Source organism: Calonectris borealis, chromosome 14, assembly GCF_964195595.1.
Source record: "Calonectris borealis chromosome 14, bCalBor7.hap1.2, whole genome shotgun sequence".
Classification (NCBI taxonomy): Eukaryota; Metazoa; Chordata; class Aves; order Procellariiformes; family Procellariidae; genus Calonectris; species Calonectris borealis.
In genome coordinates this window covers 3,492,583-3,509,775 of record NC_134325.1, presented here as the reverse complement: position 1 = coordinate 3,509,775, position 17,193 = coordinate 3,492,583, and the positions used below count along the sequence as shown (strand labels likewise).

Below are 17,193 nucleotides of genomic sequence, written 5' to 3'. Positions count from 1 at the left end.
GCTAAAGGAAAAACCCCAGCAAGACACACTTACCTCTTCACTGTTCAGGGTAAGCAGATTGACAAGGAAGGGAAGGAAGAGAAAGGAGAGAAAAAGGCAGTTAGCATCCTAATCGGAAACAAGCAGAGGAATCTTAACAAGCGTAAAAAGTTGGCTGTTGAACAAAAGCTTTTAAATGCCAACAACATATTAGAGACAGAAAATGGGAACTTACTCAGACATCTTGCTTTAGATGGTTGTGAGCCTGCAATGAAAACCAAGGAAAAAAAAGGTTCACAATTATTCATGCTGGTGGTGACTTTCTTGGGTTTAAAAACAAAGCAAGATTCCTCTAGAAAAAAAAGAGGAACAGGTTTGCTCTTATTTCCCAACTTCTCCAAATTTTCGTCATGTGGACGAGAGCCAAACATGTGCCTACTCACAGCCACACAAACCTCAGCATCGGGGGACTTCTGGCCCAGCACCGTTTGGTCTGGTCACAAAGAGAGATTTGTGATAGAAATTCCTGCAGGCATGTTTCTTGTTTGACCCCCAGGAAACCATTTGATGCAATGAAGGAAGAAGAGGAAAAAGCTATTTTCAGTTTACTGCTTCGCTTTGCCATGCAGTCTTGCCCCACTTCATGAACCAGAAATATCCCAAAGCCTGCGGAGGGTTGGGACACCCTGGGAACGGAGCCAAGCAGTGACCCCAGGTGCCAAGGAAGGACTTCAGAGGAGGATGCTGCCGGGATATGGATCCATTGCGTGGGGCAGGGGAGCCTGTTGCAACAACCTCAGGACAGATAACGTAGAACGGGGGTGAAAGTTGTTGTTGCATTGGTAAAGGCACAAAGAGTTTCCCCAGGCAATTCCTTGCATTTCCTTTAAGTGGAAATTTTACAGGTACAATGCAGCTTATTACGGAAGAGATGGAAGAGCGCCCTTGTTTCGCTGTAAATTATTTCCCCGTAAATAGAATTTTACTTTTCTAGCACAGCAATATCTCCTGCTTGTATCTTCTAAGGGAAAGATGCAGGAGTGTTGGCCCAGCCCAAATTAAGCTAGTCCTTTGCAGAGAAGGCAAGCCCCCGAACCACAGCCATCTGCAGACCTGGGAGGCTCTGTCGGGAGGTGAAGTGTTAATGGGGGCTGTTGCCCAAGGGAGGACGTACAGCTTGCAGGGCCAAGGAAACTTTATCCTGGAAAATGTGCAGGCCCATCACATTATTTGGGAGGGGGGGAGGAGGAAAGTGCTTCTAAAAATGGTCAGGGAGCTGCAGAAGGAGCTGCAGCTGTCTCCTCGGACGGCAGCCTTTCTCCGGTGCCAGTCCCCGTGACTCGGGGAGGTCGGGGCGATGCGAAGCAAAAGCCACCACAGGTGGCTGGGCTACAGCTGAGGGACAGGGCGGCCGAGGAACGCCAGCTATTTTTACTTGCGTCCCTGCCCCGCGCCCGCACGCACCCACTTCGGCGGCAGCGATGCTGCGAGCGCTGAGGAAGCGAGGGGACGACGCCAGGCTGCGGCTCGCTGCCTGCAACGCGGGCTTTAAGTCACCTGTTCTGGGGCGGGGGACACACACAGTAAATTTGGATGTCGTCCCTGTCCAAGGGTGTTTTTTGGGGAGGAAGGGCTGCAAAGACTGGGTCGGGTGTAAGTAGGGAGCATCGCCGAGTTACCGCAGGCAAGGATCCTGTGTCCTATGGCCCTGGGGAGGTCAGCGTTAAGAAGCCTGCAGCTCCGCTTGCCCTTGCCACTCAAGCTGGAGAGCAAAACCAACCAAGGGAGGGGAAGGCATGAAACCAAAGAGAAAGAAGGTCGCTGGAAAAGACAGAGGGAGACTTTCTGATGCAGGGACTTTCTCCCGCAGGCAAAGGATGGAGAAGGTTTTATTAACACCCCTGTTTCTCCCAGCAGGTCACCCCACCTGGCATTTATCGCCCTAAAACTCAGGTGAGTGTATCTGCTCCCCCGTCACCCGCTAAGAGCAAGCTGGGTCAGTAAGAGACATGCAAAACAGCTCACCCAAGTCTGGAGGAGGAAACCAGAGAGTGCTGCTGGCCGGACAGGACGGACTGGCGAGCCGCAGGCAGCTGGCTGAGTAAGGAGGTATAAAAGGGCTTCTCGGGTGGCTCAGCAGAAAATCCACCTTCTCTTTAAGGGCATGGAGACCTTCTCAGACCAATGATGTGCAAGAGTCCCTTGTGCACCTCCCTTGGCTGGGGCAGGCCAGGCAGGCAGCCCCAGGGGAGAGGGCAGCTGCAGGGACCGAGGGGTGGGGAGGGGGAGGACATCTTCACCCGTGGGGTGGGGAAACAGAGCCACCCCGAAGGAGCTGGGGAGGTGCTCTTCCTCCGGAGTGCCGAGGAGGGAGCCTTCCTCCCCCTCTTCCTTCCATCAACCTGCGACACCAGACATGGCTTCAAGGTTGTGGGGAGCCTGGGCTCCCTGCACACAGCCATCCATCTGCAAGGCCTCTAATAAAATTTCCTGTTGGAGACATATTGTGGCTTATCCATGGACAGGGACACGGCTCCGCTCACCTCCAAGGGCTTAGGAGCAGCTCTGCCCTTCGGAAATGAAGAGGGGAAAGAACCTGCACCCCCCCAATCCACTGCCGATAGCATGTGCAGGAGCAATCCCTGAGCGAGCCATCCATCGCTAGCATGCTCTTTTAACCTCACTTACCACACGGGAAGCATTTGCAGCTCCTCCCTGTGTGAAATATTTAAAAATGGAGCTTCTGCGGGCAGCCCCGAGGCTCGCTGCAGTGCTGGGGCTGGGGGGAGGCAGCAGAGCATGGGGGAGCAGCCCCACACCACCAGCAAGAAAGGTAACCCCCCCCACGACTGCTGTGGGATGCCCCAGATCCATATCTCCGTGGATCCAAGGGAAAGGCAGGTGGAAATGGAGCTGGAAATATTCACCAGCCCCAGTCACAGCACATGTAGTGTGTGTGTGTAGGGGATCCCATGGAGACAGGAGCCCAAACAGCTCCTGCCCTCCTCCCCCAGCCCAGGCGCTCCCTCCCCTTTCAGCTGAGGTTTTTTATGCTGATTCAGACGTGGCCCTGACAATATTTTCCGGGCGCCTCTCAGAGGTTATATAGATAGTGGCAAATCCGCTGCTGCAGGCTTCCTGTTTCACCACCTTTAGCATCGCGCAAGTAATGCTGCAGATGCCCGTGAAGGAAGAGCAAGTCCTTGAGACAGGGCTGGTGTCTTGCAGGGGTTTGCCCCCGTAGCAGGTGGAGGAGGGAGAAACCCCTAGCGTGAGCAAGGCTGGGTCCACTCAGGATTTGTCCCTCTGAAACGTCAAGAGGTAGATGGTTTGGGTAGCGAACATCTCAGTGTCAATGTATGCAATGTATGTAGATTTGAGCTACCCCCCGCAAATCCACCATGAGACTCCTGGAAATGCACAGCGAAGGTGCAGTGCAGCAGAAGTTTTGACTGGTTTTGTCCTCCTCCGGGCTCCCATGCAACGGCTGTGGGTCAGCACCTAGTGAAGGAGCCGGGCTGGGGAAGAGCTGTAATGAGGATCAGCTCAATCCAACCCTCCTCCTCACTCACCTCCTGCACATCCACATCCCCAGGGCAGTGACCTCGAAAGGAGACAGGGGTCTGCAACTCCAGGCAGACCTAGTAAACACGGAGGTTAAACTCCAGCCGCGTCTGCCTCCCAGGAGCATCCCTTGCTGCAGCCGCTGAGGAATACTCATTGGTAGAGGCATCACCGCACCCAGCACCCATCTCTCATCTGGACTTCAGCAAGAAACAGACAGTTTGGCAGGAGGAATGTCTGCTTGTCCCAGTTAAAGCCAGTTTCTCAGAAAACAGAAAAACAGAGACCAAAGCAAGCACACTTGCAGACAGACAGAAGCCACCCTCAACAGCCAACAGCAGAAATCACCCATTCAGGGACAGCTCAGCCGCTTCACTTCTCCTCTCAGTGCCAACTCCGTAAGCCATGGTTGACTCTAGAGTTAAACCGACTCTTTATTATTCTTTCCAAAGTCTCTACAGCCGTTTTCTTTAGCTCCCTATGCACCTAACGCACATTCCAGCCACTGCTGGCCCACCGATCCTCCAAAGAGCAGCTCAGCTCTTGGTGAAGGAATCAAAACTGGAAGGGTTATCCATTCAAAAATTCCCCACACCCAAGGAGTTTCCTTCAGCCATGTGAAATGAAGGCTTTCTGAACCTCATGGAGTTCAGGCATGCAGCACAGCAAGAGAGATTTGCTCTGAGTTCAAGGTTTTGGTTATCACCTTGTGATAGGGAAGTGTTGGCCTGAAACAGTTGAATAAAGTAGTTCAAAGAAAGAAGTCCCATGAGCAAAATTTTGCCTAAAACAGATGTGTTTGTAGGATACGGAAGAAGTGGGTGGTGAGGTGTGGTAATACGGTGAGCAGAAGGTCGAGCCTCCAAGTCTGCATAAGGCTTTCCCTGGAGCTGCCTTGCACAGAGGTTAAGCTGAAGAGCAGCGCTCCCAAAAAAAGAAAGAGGCTCCAGACCTAGAATGTCATGAGGAAGAAACCCAGTGAGGACCAGGAAGAACAGAAAAACAGAAACATCCCAAAGTCGGAGCTATGGTTAGACAGAGGTCTCCAAAGGAAGTAGTGGTGTAAGTGTTTGAGTGATGAATGAACGAGTTCCTTGCAGAAAAACTCGAGGAAGACATAAGGAAGCTCCAGGCAAGTCCTTCAGAGAGGTGCTCGGCTCTGTGAATATGAAATATGAGCGAGGGCGTTGCACAGGGGCCAGGAGTGGACACACCGTTCACACTTGGTTACCTTTCCTGTGGAGCAGATGACCTTGTTCCCTTCCCTTGTTGCCCTCCACTCGTGCCAGAGGAATGCACCGTGAGTATGGCCCACCATTCCCAGAGCACTTTCACCATCCTGCGAGGCCAGACTTGGCATGTACAGGAGGTTCTGCCCTATGCTTTAGAGAGACTCAGGTGTGGCACTTCTGGGCCAGGCTCCTCCAGGGAACCACCGCGTGTTGGAAAGACTAGGCTGATGGATCATTCCAATCTGTCCCTCATGGCCATCTCCTACACCCTTACACCTTGTGTCCTCTTCAACATCCTACAAGCATCAAGTGGACAGGCATTATGGAGTGACATGACACCATGTCTTACTTCCAAGGATGACACTGTTAGCAAAAAAACCAAGCCTTCTTCTCGGTAGCAGTTGAGCTCATGGTAAAAGCTAGGCAGGACCATTGAGCAAACCAGTGTCTGACTTCCCTTTGCTTTCCCAAAATCACGTCAGACCAAAGCAAAGCACATGGCTCCCACCCTGCCCAGAACACTCCCTCTCCTTCCAGCGCATCCCTGAAAGAGCTCCCCACGCTCTACTTTTGCCAACACCAGCCTCTAGGAACTGCTACAAAGGAAGGCCACCGCCTTTGTATCTTGTGCCAGTGCTGGCCTACGTACCCCAGAGCTACAGTCACCTCATTCACCCATGAGATGGAGTTAAGGCTTTTGGCTTTTCCTCTTCAGGGCCACTGCCAAACAACACAGCCACCCTGTCCATTTAGCTCCATGCCATCTTCCTTGACAGCGAGTGCTTCAGGCACGTGATGTTGATGCCCGCAGGCTGCAGGGACATCTCCAAACCCACCAGCAGATCCTGATGACACTCCTGGATGTTCAGCGGGTACCGTGCCCTCACGAACTCGTAGGCTGCCAGCAGCCTCATGCTGTGCTTGACCATCAGGTACTGAATGACGCAAGTAGGACCTAGCGAGTAACCATCCCTGCAGTGGATGAGGACACGCTTCCCTTTCTCCAGCGAGGCTTCGATGCACTCGTTGATGTCCCGGAAGCAGGGTTGCCCCATTTTGTGACAATCCCCATGGAGCGGAGTCTGGATGTCGACCTTGAGGCGTGACCAACTGTGCTTGAACCCTCCCCGTTGGCACGTGCAGGGGATGATGCTCAGGCTGCGGTCACTGGGCAGGCTGCTCATGTCGATGATGCTGTCAATGCTGTTGGTGCACAGAGCCCGCCCGCTGTAGGCGGCGTTGAGGTTCCCCAGGTAGATGCAGTCAGTTATCCGAGCAATGATGGGTCCTGTGAAGGGAGAACGTGCAGGCTCTCCTGGTTTCAGACCAGCAGGCTCCTCAGGACGCGGGTTCTTCCAGCTCCCTCTGAGGGATTTCTTGGAGCTGGCATGGAGCAGAGGGCTCGAATCAGGCTTGGAGCCCCTCGATGGTGGCAAGAAGACTGAGAAGCAGTGGGAGAGCTTGGACTTGGAAGGGGAGTCTGCTGGACAAGGCAGGGGAGAAGCAGGGGTGGGACTGGATCTGAGGGCACAAGAATGGGATGCCTGTGCCAGGGACCCTGTGCTGTGGGCTGCCCCTTCACTATCAGCCTCTTCCATCTGCAAAAAAAAGAAAAGAACTGGTGAGACCGCAGAAACTCGGCTCTCCAGTTGCACAAGCAAGGAGGCACGAGCTGGCAGCTGGCTTTGCCCACGGCAGCGCTTGGAGACACTAGAGGCCCTGAAGACCTTGCACATCACCAGCCCAAATACCCAGCCATCCTGTTCCCCTGGGACAGGCACAAACACGCCATAAAGGCTCACCTGGACCTGCAGACCGCTCTGCCAGTCCTGGAGTGCTGACTTGCTGGAGCGGTTGTCCCCTCCTGCTGACGGCTCTAAGCAGAGTGACCGGTGTGTCCTGCCAGGCTGCGCGGCTATGGACACCACATCCCCACCCTTCTCTTCATGCATTTCACTTTTACTCATCACCAAGTTTGGACAAGAGCCTGTAGGAACAGAACAACTCCATATGGACACGCACAAGTACTCACACGCAGGTGCTTTCGACATAAACACTGGCCTTGAAGAGAAACAAGGCATTTTAATGATCCCTTCCACTCCAGAGGGACACTCTTAGGTGTGGGCTGCTGGAGGGGTTTGCAACTCATTGCAAGCTGGGGCCCGGAGGAAGGATGGCATTTCAAACTGAAAACACGAAGGGGTGAAGAGCAGCTGCAGGGAGAGGGCAAATAACAGAAAACCTCTCTGGATGAAGCCCCTTCTGATCACGGTTGCACCTGAGGGCTTCAGTCTCCAGCGATGGAGAGGCTGCGTTCATAGCCAGGGTTAGGATCGCTGGGTTCCCAGCTAAGCCCTGGGTGCAGATCTCACTCCTCACAGGAGTTTTTCCCACTTCCACCCAGGATACTTGGACCAGAAGGTGCCTCAGACCCTGCCACAGCCTGGCCCTTTCTCCACGGCCCCAGGCTGAGTTGGTAGGCCCTCTGGAAAGCCAACAGCCAACACCTCTGCCCGATGGTGCTCCATGCCCAGGCCTCCAGCAGCTGAGGTGGTCCCTCCGGCATTCCACCGAGACTGCCCCTGGATAATATTACCGCAGTGACCTGACATCTGATCACAATCCTCCATGTGTCTGCATGTCTTCAGACTCTGCTAAAGACCAGGGCATGACCCAGACCGTGTCTGGAGAACAGGATGAGACCTCTGTGTGCTCAAATGAATATGGTTGGAACATGTCTTTGCTCCCAAAAGGTCTTTCAGGCTCTGTGCCAAAACGAAGCAGCAGCAAGAACATTGTGTTAGTAAAAAAAAAAAAAAGTGGCCATAGAGCTCAAAAAAAAAAGAGCAATAAAGCACAAAGCTCTTCTCTCCCCAAGGTCAGTGACTGCCCTACAAACCGTTAGCCACATAGGGAATGATTCTCGAGGAATTACCCATTTCAAGCCCACTGGCTTTTTGCAAGTGCCGCGTGACCCCAGACACCACATTTTATAAAAAAGCTGGGAGCTGCAGAGACCCTCAGCAGCCTCACCTACCTGCACAACACTGAGAGAGAGCCATGGGGGAAGACAGCTGCAAGGCGATGGACCTCTGGAAGGTCTTCTGGAGGTGCTTTGCAATCAGACCTGGGAAGGGAGGGGATAAGCTTAGACTAGGAGAGGGCTGAGCCAGGAAAACTCAACACCCAACCCCATCGAGTATCTTTCAACTCCATCCCCCATGCTGCTTACTTCAGGGTGTATTTGAGAAGATTTTTCCCCTATGGAGCCAGACCTGAGTTTAGCACATACCCAAAAGTCAGGGGTGGTGTGGGATGAGTGCAACCAAAACAGAGAGGCCTTCAGAAGATTTTCTTTCTGGCCTTTGCAGATGTGAATGTATCCTTTGTCCCATCCAGAGTACAGTTCCCGACCAGCTTTTTATAACACCAAGACCAAGTGTTTTAACTGGGCTGTCTTAAGTGAGGCCCTTCATGCCAAAATTCAGGCTCCTATGTCAAAACTGCACTGACTTTTATGTATGTTAAGAGGAAAATGCTCTCCATCCAGGGCAAACCCAGACGCCGACTGGCCAGAAACCTCCACCTGAGCCAGCCATTTTCTTCACAGGCAATGAGAACTGGCTCTTCCAAGGGTGCAATTCTTCTCATCCTAAGCGAACGATGAATGATTCACTACTCAAAGTGCCCGTTTCCCACAGAGGGCTTGTTGCCCGCAGACAACTGGCTCAGACAGGGACATCTGCAATGTCCATGTTTATGAGCAGGGTCATGATGAATGATGATGAAACACTTGTTTGCAAAACTACCATCTTCCCAGATACTGCTCAAAGGAGTTAAAATAAGATATGAGTTGGGGTGTTTGCAGGTCAAGACCTCATTTCAGCTCAGTTCAACTCCTATTCCTAATTGACTTCATGCTTGTTTCTGCTCAAATTGAACTGCAATAAGTGCCCGCAGGGGTTTCATCACCCTTGTGTGAAGTTAGCAAGGCTGGTTGAGAAATCCCCGTCTTGTTGACGTGCAACAAGTCATCACAGGTGGGCATCCACTCACCCGTAAAGCCCATCTTCTTTGGGGGGCATCTTTTGCCTGGCAGCGTGGCAGTGATGAAATCCTTGTGCTGCTTCTCCCCTGATTCCATCCTGCCAAGACCTGAAATATGGAGAAATGGGAGGTTTAGGTTTTTTAGGGCTGCTCACAAAGTTCAAATGGAAGGAGCATCTCCGCATACCCATTACCAGTCCCGTTCCTCAGACGGGACTGGTTGGGGCAGGAGGCTGCTACCCCCCAGGGAAATCCTCCTCCATTCCTGTCCATGGCAGTGAAGGGTGCACCGGGATGTGAAGTGGTCCTAGAAACACCTCTGTGTCACCAGACTGATGCAGAAGCAAAACAAGCCCAGTCTGGGGCAGGAACAGTCCCAAATGCGAGACCCCCAGCAGCAGTTGGGCCAGGGGCAAAGGGGCAGAGAAAAGAGGGCAGAGAGAGAGGCAGGGGCAGGAAAAAGGGGGAAAAGCATAGAAAAAAGGGGATAGGGAGAGTAGAAATAAGGGCAGGGATAGGGGCAGGGCTCCTTGCCTGTTTCTCTGAAAAACTGGAAGTCACATCCACAGCAGACTCGGCCAGGGCAGAGGAGGAAGCAATCACCCCGAAAGGCAGCAGCGCACCATCCTGCAGCCCCTCTCGCTCCCCTCGCCCCCCGCCCCGGCTTCCAGCTTCAGCACAAAGCCCCCCTCCCCTCCCCTCCCTCCCGTGCACCCCCCCAGAGACCCCAGCACCCAGGCACGACCTCCTCCCTCCATCCCTTTCCCACCGGCGCCTGGGGGGGGGGGGCTCTCCCAGCACCCCTTCCCAGTACCCCCCCTTTTCCACCGGAGTTTCCCAGAGGCCACTCGGCTGACCGCAGCCGTCCCTCCCACCCTGCATCGCGCAAGACCCTTCAGCAAAGTTTCCCCCCCTCATCCCGCCGCGGTGCTTTACCGTAGGTGAGGGCAGGATGCCAGGGCCGGTGGGGGCCCCCCGTCTCCTCCAAGCAGCCCTCCCTGGGGAGCTGGCAGCAGGGCAGCGTGCCGGGCAGCCTGGGAGATGTAGTTTCAGTAGGAAGCGTGGCTCTGGGCCCCCCGAGAGTGGGGGTCCGGGCAGGGAGAGGCTGGCTGCAGCCCACGCCGCCTCGCCTCCCCTCCTCTGCTCCGGGTGAGGGGTCCCGGCGTTCCTCCCACCCACCTTGCAAACCTCGGCGGCAGCTGGCGACCCTTGCGCGGGGCCTCCCTCCGCCGTCGCGCACAGCCAGCGTCCCACGGCGAACCCCGGCCTCACGGCATGGCCGGGTGGCTGCCGGGACCCCCGCTCCTTTGCAAGAGCCTCAAACAAAAGCCAACCACCCTCTCGCTTTGCCTCTGGGTTTTGAGCCTGGAGGCATCCTCATACATCTCCCTCCGCCTCTGCAACCACAAAGGATAAAAATGTGCTTTTTAAAAAAAGCTGCAAACCTGCACAAGACCCTGCAAATCCAGAAGCCGGGGCTTTTAATAAGAAACTGTTGTATGGCAAAGTACACGTTTCCCCATAAAATTGTTAACCATAATGAGGCTAGTTATCGAATATTTATAAAACGGGCACGCTTGCTCCTTGTAAGAAAAGCTTAGATACTCTCCAGCTCTCAAAAACTGTGAGACTAGCCAAAAAATCTGTGGCTGGAGGACAGCCAGCGCATACTCAGGCTGAACGATGACAGCCCATAATCATTTTTGTCTCATGGCAGATGACTGGCAACAAGCAAGTATAAGGCTCAGCCGTCTCCTGGTGCGGCTCTCCTGTTTGATTTCCTGAAGCGCAGGGACAAATATCATAAAAATCACTGAATGAGGGAATAACTCACTTTGGGAGGGACTTCTGGAGGTCAGAAGTCTTGGATCTGGATAGAAATAATTAAGATTATAAATCTTAATAGCAAACACCTCAATTTTCAGTACTTCTTGTCTCCTTTAACAGACCTCTGCCTGGCCCAAGCCCTGCTTTTTGCCTTGCCACCATCCTGCAAAGCTGCTAATTAAATGCAGAGGGCTTATCCCTTGCATGAAGCAGAGGAGCGAACTCCCCACCTGCCACCCAGACACCTCGTACCATGCAACCTGGCTTTGGATACCTGCTTTTGCCCCTCTTAACCCCCCAGCAAAACCCCCTTTGCCCCTGTGGTGCAGGATCAGGCTGTCTCCTGCCTCCTGGAAAAAGCCACGTGAACACCTCCAGCATTGCCGCCCGGGTGCCAACTGGCTCTGCAGCAATGGGAACGGGCTTGCACCAGAGCATCACAGCTTTCTCTCCCTCTCGCACACGCGCTCCATCTCCAGAAGAAGAAATCTGGGCTGGTTAGGCTCTCCGGGGGCCACAGACCAGATGACACAGAGACCCAGCTTGGAGCACGTACCTGCCCTGCCCTCTAGATGCAGACGGGGGAATCCAGCACAGACACAAGCTGAGGAGTTGGTTTCCCCCTCCTTTAATGTCTCTTCTTGTTGCATCTTCCACTAGGGAATCTTCCTGCTCCATGCCCTCCAAGTACACAAGGATCATCGGTCGGGCAGAAGATGCTCAGACATCTGGCCTTGGTGGGTGGGGGACAACTGGCCTTGCCAAGGCCAAGGTGAAAAGGAGATGTTTGCATGTGAGATGAGGCCGTCCTCCTTCCCATGAACAGGCTCCCAAGGGGGCTGCGTTCACTTTGGGGGAAATAAGCCGTGAAACGAAGCCCAGCTCTGCCAGCCCTGCTTCAAACAGCTGCCAGCAGATAGAAAAAGGATCCTGCCGGAGGAGAAGAGCGCTCAAAGCCTTGTTGTAAGAGCACAAGGCAGACTGAGAAGGGAAAGCAATGACGGAGGAAGAAAGCAGCCTTGGTGCATTAAATACTGGAGCTGGGTGGAGATCATCCCCACCCGCTTGCCTCTCCCTCATGAGCAAACAAATCCGTTTGCTGAGCTCCAAGGATCAGCCCAGGCTGCCTGGAGCTGGCCCAGCCAGGGGCTTGCTCCCGAGGTCTCTGGCTTCCCCCAAAAAAGTGCCATGGGCTTCCCTTGTTGGCTCTGCTCACCTGGGACTGCGCCGGCAATTTGGGCTCTGAGCAAAGCCAAAGCTGGAGAGAGGAGCGGTGGGCACTGGTATTGGGGATGGTATTTCTCAAGGAGGGGATGTCCCTGCACTTTCTTCAGCTGTGGCCATTTGAGGACTAATATGTACATGCTTTTATGCCCAGCCCCGTAAATTGTGCAGTGAACCTCAAGGCCACAACTTCAACAACAACAACTTCAAAAAAGGGGGCTGGAAAAAGCACATACACACACACACACAAGAAATGCCTGTTCCCAGCACCTCCAAAACCCTTCTGGGTCCTGCATGGCCCTAAATCACCACACAGCATCACCAAAAACCAACCTGGCGATGGATTTGGGACCCCAAACCCAATTCAGAGATGTTCCCTTCTGCACAGCCCGTTCCAACCTGATTTAAGGCTGAGACTGAAGGTTGAGGCTTTCAAGCATCCCTTTACAAGTCTTTCTCAGGTGACTGATCTCCTCCAGCTCATTAGCGGCCGCCAGCAGATGCTGTTTCCCCAGCAGAAGCCACACTCCACTTGTTACAGCCATCTCGAAACCACCCTATCATTTCTTCCCTCCTCACGGCCACGGCAAAACCTGGAGAATATTTATCAAGAAGCAGATGCAGCAGCTTTTTATGGTTAAGCTCAGGTCATTAATCTCTATCAAGAGTTTTCATAATCTTCCTCAGCTTCACCATGGTTGTTTAACTCTCAGACGGTCGCTCCGTGGAGCTCCGGGTAATTACAGATTAACTGCTTTTACAATATTAATGGCTCTTCATTAATGCACCAGGCGCTCTTCCCTCCAGAGCCCAGGCGATAGCTATTAGTGTCATGCCCGCAGCTCCCCGCGGTACGAATTACTTTTGTCTTTTGGGTCAAAATTCCATGGTATGAGCCCAAGTCCCCTGTGTGCTATGGCTGCTTTGTAGCAGAAGTATTTTGGAGCAAGGGCGATTCCCTCCTCCAGCCCAATGCAGTGAGCTTCCTCCTGCAGATGGCTCAGAGGAGCTGCTCTCGAGCCGCCCCAAACTGCGGCATATTCAAGGACAGGTAGGGACCGTGGCACCTCGCCGATGCCCTCATCCTTCTAGGAGGGATCTTTACATAGCCCCCACCCCCAAGGCCCCACAAAGCAAGGCAGGGCAGGACATGTGGCCACAAAACCCTCCCAGATTACATGAAACCTGCCCAGAAGTGACACGAGGGCTGCAATCCAGCCTTCATCAGGATAGTGTGATCATGGCATGAAACCTGGTTTGCACCTCCAGGTGCTGGGGGTGCAAACCTTGTGGTGCTAGTACTGTAGGACCACACGGGGTGGATGGAGCCGACACCGTGCATCCTCATCTGCACGGTCCATGGGGATGGTCACTGGTGAGTCCCACAGCCTGAGTCACATCTTGGGGTGCACAAGTCAGCACGGGCTGGGAATGGACTAAGGGTGAAGCCACGTGGACAACCAGTGGCTGATTTTGCCGTCTCATTTAGCCTCTAGCCAGGACACAAAGCGTGCGTATCACAGAGGCACTAAAGAGCTAGTCCTGTATCTCCAACACCTTCCTCGCCAGCCTGTCCTCTTTCTCTCCTCTCAGGCCTCTTAGGGTGCTTCAAGATCTTGGTCTTGTTTAAAAGCCTTCACAGGACATATAAAACCTTCCCAAGAACTCGCCTCTTGCCGAGTTATTCACAAACAAAGAAACTTCCCACCCCAGACTGCCAGCACGTTAATTCTCTGCTTTAAAAATATCAATGGACTCGGTGGTTTTGCATGAGCTTGAAGCTCTGTGTATTTGTTCCCCTGGCCCGTCAGCGTCTGGGATGAGCCGGCTCCTGTGCCCACGCTGTCACCTCTAGCATCCTCTGCTCCATGTCCAGCCTTGCCCTGGGGTGCCGAGCTGCCCCGCTCCGGGCATTACACAGGGCATAAGCTGCACCAGCAGGCAGATCATCTCTTGGCCAAAAAGAGCCCCCAGTCCCCTCTTTGCTGACACTGAGCTGGAACCAACACGTCTCGATGCTGCTGAGCAGAAGCCCCTCACCCCTCTGCAAGCTCTCCATCCTGCTCCCCGGGTGGAGGAGGAGACCCCCACTATCTGGGGGGCAGGGACAGCTTGAGGTGGGACTTCAGCCCCAGAGCTTTGTCGACCACATCTGGGGGCTGCAGGCTGTGCCACTGGGCGAGGGGCCGGCGTGGGTTGGACAGCATGTCGGACCAGTGCCGCAGCTGGTTGCCCCTGGCCCGGCAGCCCAGGAAAATTTTGCCAATGGGCTCATTCTTGGTCACTTTGTCATGATCCCAGACGGAGATGACCACGTCCACGTTCTGGGGGGGAGAACACAAGGAAGAGGGTCAGTGGGAGGGGGCTTGCCGCAGCGGGGACCCACTCAGCCCTGGGAGCTGCAGGGAAACCCACCTGGATCTGACTGAAAGGCACCTCAAAAACAAACACCTCATTGAAGTAAGGGTTTAAGGTGTTTTTCTTCACACTTGTCGTCTTCTTCTTCCATTTCTTCCTGTTCAGGATGAGATGCACCTTGACAAAAGGATCTGAGGAGAGAGAGGACATGGCTGACACAAGTGACAATTTTTGACTGAGGAGCTCAGCCACGAAACAGCTTCCCTGGGCCATTCCCAAGCAGAGCGCGGCATCCCACTTGTGACTCCTCATGGTGAGCATCCACCCCTCTTCCCCTTGCCAGCCACCCCAGAGCTCACCTCCCCCTGCCTCCTCCTGCCACGAGCTCCCCGCACCATCCAGCCATGACATCTCCTCCTGGGAGATACCTCCAGCTCTGCCCAAAGCTGGAGTATCTGTGCTGGGGAAGGCTGGGAGCCGGCCAAGGGCTGGGTATGGTGGTGGGGGAGGGAAGCAGGTCTCTGCACCAGGAGCTTTCAAGGCTTTGCAGCTCTGGGTGCCATCGTTAAGGCCTGGGCAGGGGTAGAGAGATCTGAGCACGAGCAGTCCCTGCTGACCTGAGAGCCCGTGGGAGTCCATCCGCTTCAGCTTCTTGGCTTCCAGGATGAGCACCGTTAGCTTGCTGGTGCTGGGGACGTAGCGCAGCGAGAAGCAGATCTCACCCAGCTGCTCTTCCTGATAGAGAGATGCCAGCCATGAGCACCAGGCAGAGGAGCTGGCTTACCTGGGGCTGGAGCACCAGGCTGGACCCACGTTTCTTGAGTGTCCCCCACCCTCATGCTTGCCCCCAAGCGGCTGCTTCTTGGGGTGGTGGCAAGCGAAGCAAAAGCAACAGCGCGTTCCTCCCAGCAGAGTTTCCCATCCACCGGGACCAACCTCCACTTTACTGGCCGCCACCAGGTCGCTCCACTGCTCGATGACATGCTGCAGGTTGATACTGGCCAGAGGCAACCGGACCTCACCGATGATGTTGTGCTTGGTGAAGCGGTTGAAGTCGTAGATCTGCATCACCAGGGTGGATTCAGGCACCTCCGCCTGGGGTACCTGCAGGGGAGGACCTGAAAGCCTGAACTCACTCTTCAGTGGCAGTCCTGCCCCATGGGACGGGGCGGCGGACACGATAACAGGTCTTTGACTCTGATGCTTCCCCATCCAGTGGCAAAAGCATCTCCCTGCCTGGAGAGGTTTGTGGCCAGGGAGCAGTGCCCATGCAACGCTCTTGATGGGACCATAAAACCGTCATCAGCTATAGTTTCCTACCTGGAAAGTGAAGCTCTCATTGAAGACGGGGTTCAGGGTCTTGTGGTAAACCTTGGTCTCGTATTTCTTCTTCATATCAGACGTTAGGTAGACGATCACGTACGGATCAGATGTGCCTCCGCTGTCCATGGCCTTCAGCTCGGCTGCCTGCTTCACGCCAACTTTTAGCTTAAAAGGAGCGATGCACAAGGTCACCAGGTGGAGGAGGATGGGGCAGATGGCCAGGGGCTCAGTGGGAAGCAAGCAAGTGCAGCAGGGAGGACGCCTCCATGCCACGTGGGCGTGAGAGCCGGCAGGCTGCAGGCAGGGAGGGGGTGCGAGAGGGTATGGTCTACCTCGGTGGGCAGCAAAGAGGGACCATGCAAGAACAAAGCCTTTTCCCTGCCTTGCCGCAGCCACAAACATCCCCACCTCCTGCGCACGGAAGTTGTATTCCAGGGAGTACTGCAGCTTTCCTCGCCCCATCTTCTCCGCGCCCCGCTCCAGGTCCTCCATCTCGGGCTGGACCTGCGGCAGAGAGCAGCACTACCCTCAGGACATGCTCAGCCACGTCCCCGGCCATGCCGTGCTCCCACCACCCCCAGGACTGGGCAGCACGGCAGCAAACCCCCGGGGAGGAGGGAGGTGGGGGAGAGGGGAAAGCAGGACGCACGAGGCAGGCTGTGCTGGAGCCACTGACGGCATGCAAGCTGACTCTCTCCTTCTTCTTGGGCTTCTTCTTGCCACAGCAGCACCTGACGATGCAGATGAGGAAGAGGAGGAGGAGAACGGCCACTGCCACAGCCACAGCAATGAGCGCCCATTTGGGGACTGGTGCGATGTTCAGGGAGTGGAGATGGACAGAAGAGTTAATCCCAAGCAAAAACGTGTAGTGTGCATTTAAATCCCTTCCTGGTGCTTCAGCATTAAGGAATTGTACTTTCAAAGCTGCCCCTTTAATCCTGGACAAGCCCCATGCAGGGAGGCTGCAGCTGGACACCATTCCCCAAACGGGCAGCAAGGATGCCCTGGGCTCCCGGAGCGGTGCGGTACCACTCTGCACCATCCCCACCCCGATGGACCCTGCTGGAATAAGGGATTTGGAGGGTGGGAGAAGTGGATACACAGCCTCAGAGTCCAGGAGCCCCCCGGGATAACGCTGCCCGAGAGAGCGAAGCAAGCGCTGCCGTACTCACGTGGGATGCGGCTAAGCCAGCCCCCCAGGAAGCCCGGCCAAGCCGTGGTGGCGATGGCCACGGGGCTGCTGGTGAGCGGGGAGGCCGTCGCCTTGCCTTTGCTGGCTGCCACCGCCATGGCTAAGCTGGGGTGACCTGGGGAAGCAAGCAAAAATTAACAGGGTGGGGATTTCCTTTCCAGTAGCGCGTGGACTGCTGGTGGCCCAGGGCTCTAATGAGAGCAAACACAATTAAAACATAAAGGCCAGCGTAAGCATTTAGGGTTTGGCCACTTTGGCAATGAGGTGTGAAATGGATCGGGAGGGAGCCGCGGGCAGGGAGGGCTCTGCACCAGCCAGCCCCTCGCCTACAGCCTTCTCATTTATATATATCCTTGCAAGCCTGCCTTCGGAAAGGGGAGGGAGCCGGGGGGTGGCTTAAGGAGTTTTCCTTTGTTTTTGAGAATAGGAATCACCTGGCTGCAGGGG

The 17,193-nt window shown here is 54.7% G+C and overlaps 1 protein-coding gene and 1 long non-coding RNA gene across 2 annotated transcripts; both read right to left on the bottom strand.

Moving 5' to 3' along the window:
* Window positions 1-209: 209 nt before the first annotated feature.
* LOC142087959 (uncharacterized) lies at window positions 210-2,145 on the bottom strand. Its single transcript, XR_012675678.1, has 2 exons — window positions 2,005-2,145; window positions 210-244 (listed from the first exon to the last, which is right to left on the bottom strand). It is a non-coding gene; the product is annotated as an uncharacterized LOC142087959 (long non-coding RNA).
* Window positions 2,146-13,640: 11,495 nt separating this feature from the next.
* Window positions 13,641-16,855, bottom strand: SYT8 (synaptotagmin 8). Its single transcript, XM_075162765.1, has 8 exons — window positions 16,727-16,855; window positions 16,204-16,361; window positions 15,963-16,058; window positions 15,552-15,719; window positions 15,168-15,335; window positions 14,849-14,966; window positions 14,289-14,422; window positions 13,641-14,197 (listed from the first exon to the last, which is right to left on the bottom strand). Exons 1-8 carry the CDS (start codon window positions 16,842-16,844, stop codon window positions 13,964-13,966), a joined length of 1,194 nt encoding a protein of 397 aa, XP_075018866.1. The 5' UTR covers window positions 16,845-16,855; the 3' UTR covers window positions 13,641-13,963.
* Between the last annotated feature and the right edge of the window lie 338 nt (window positions 16,856-17,193).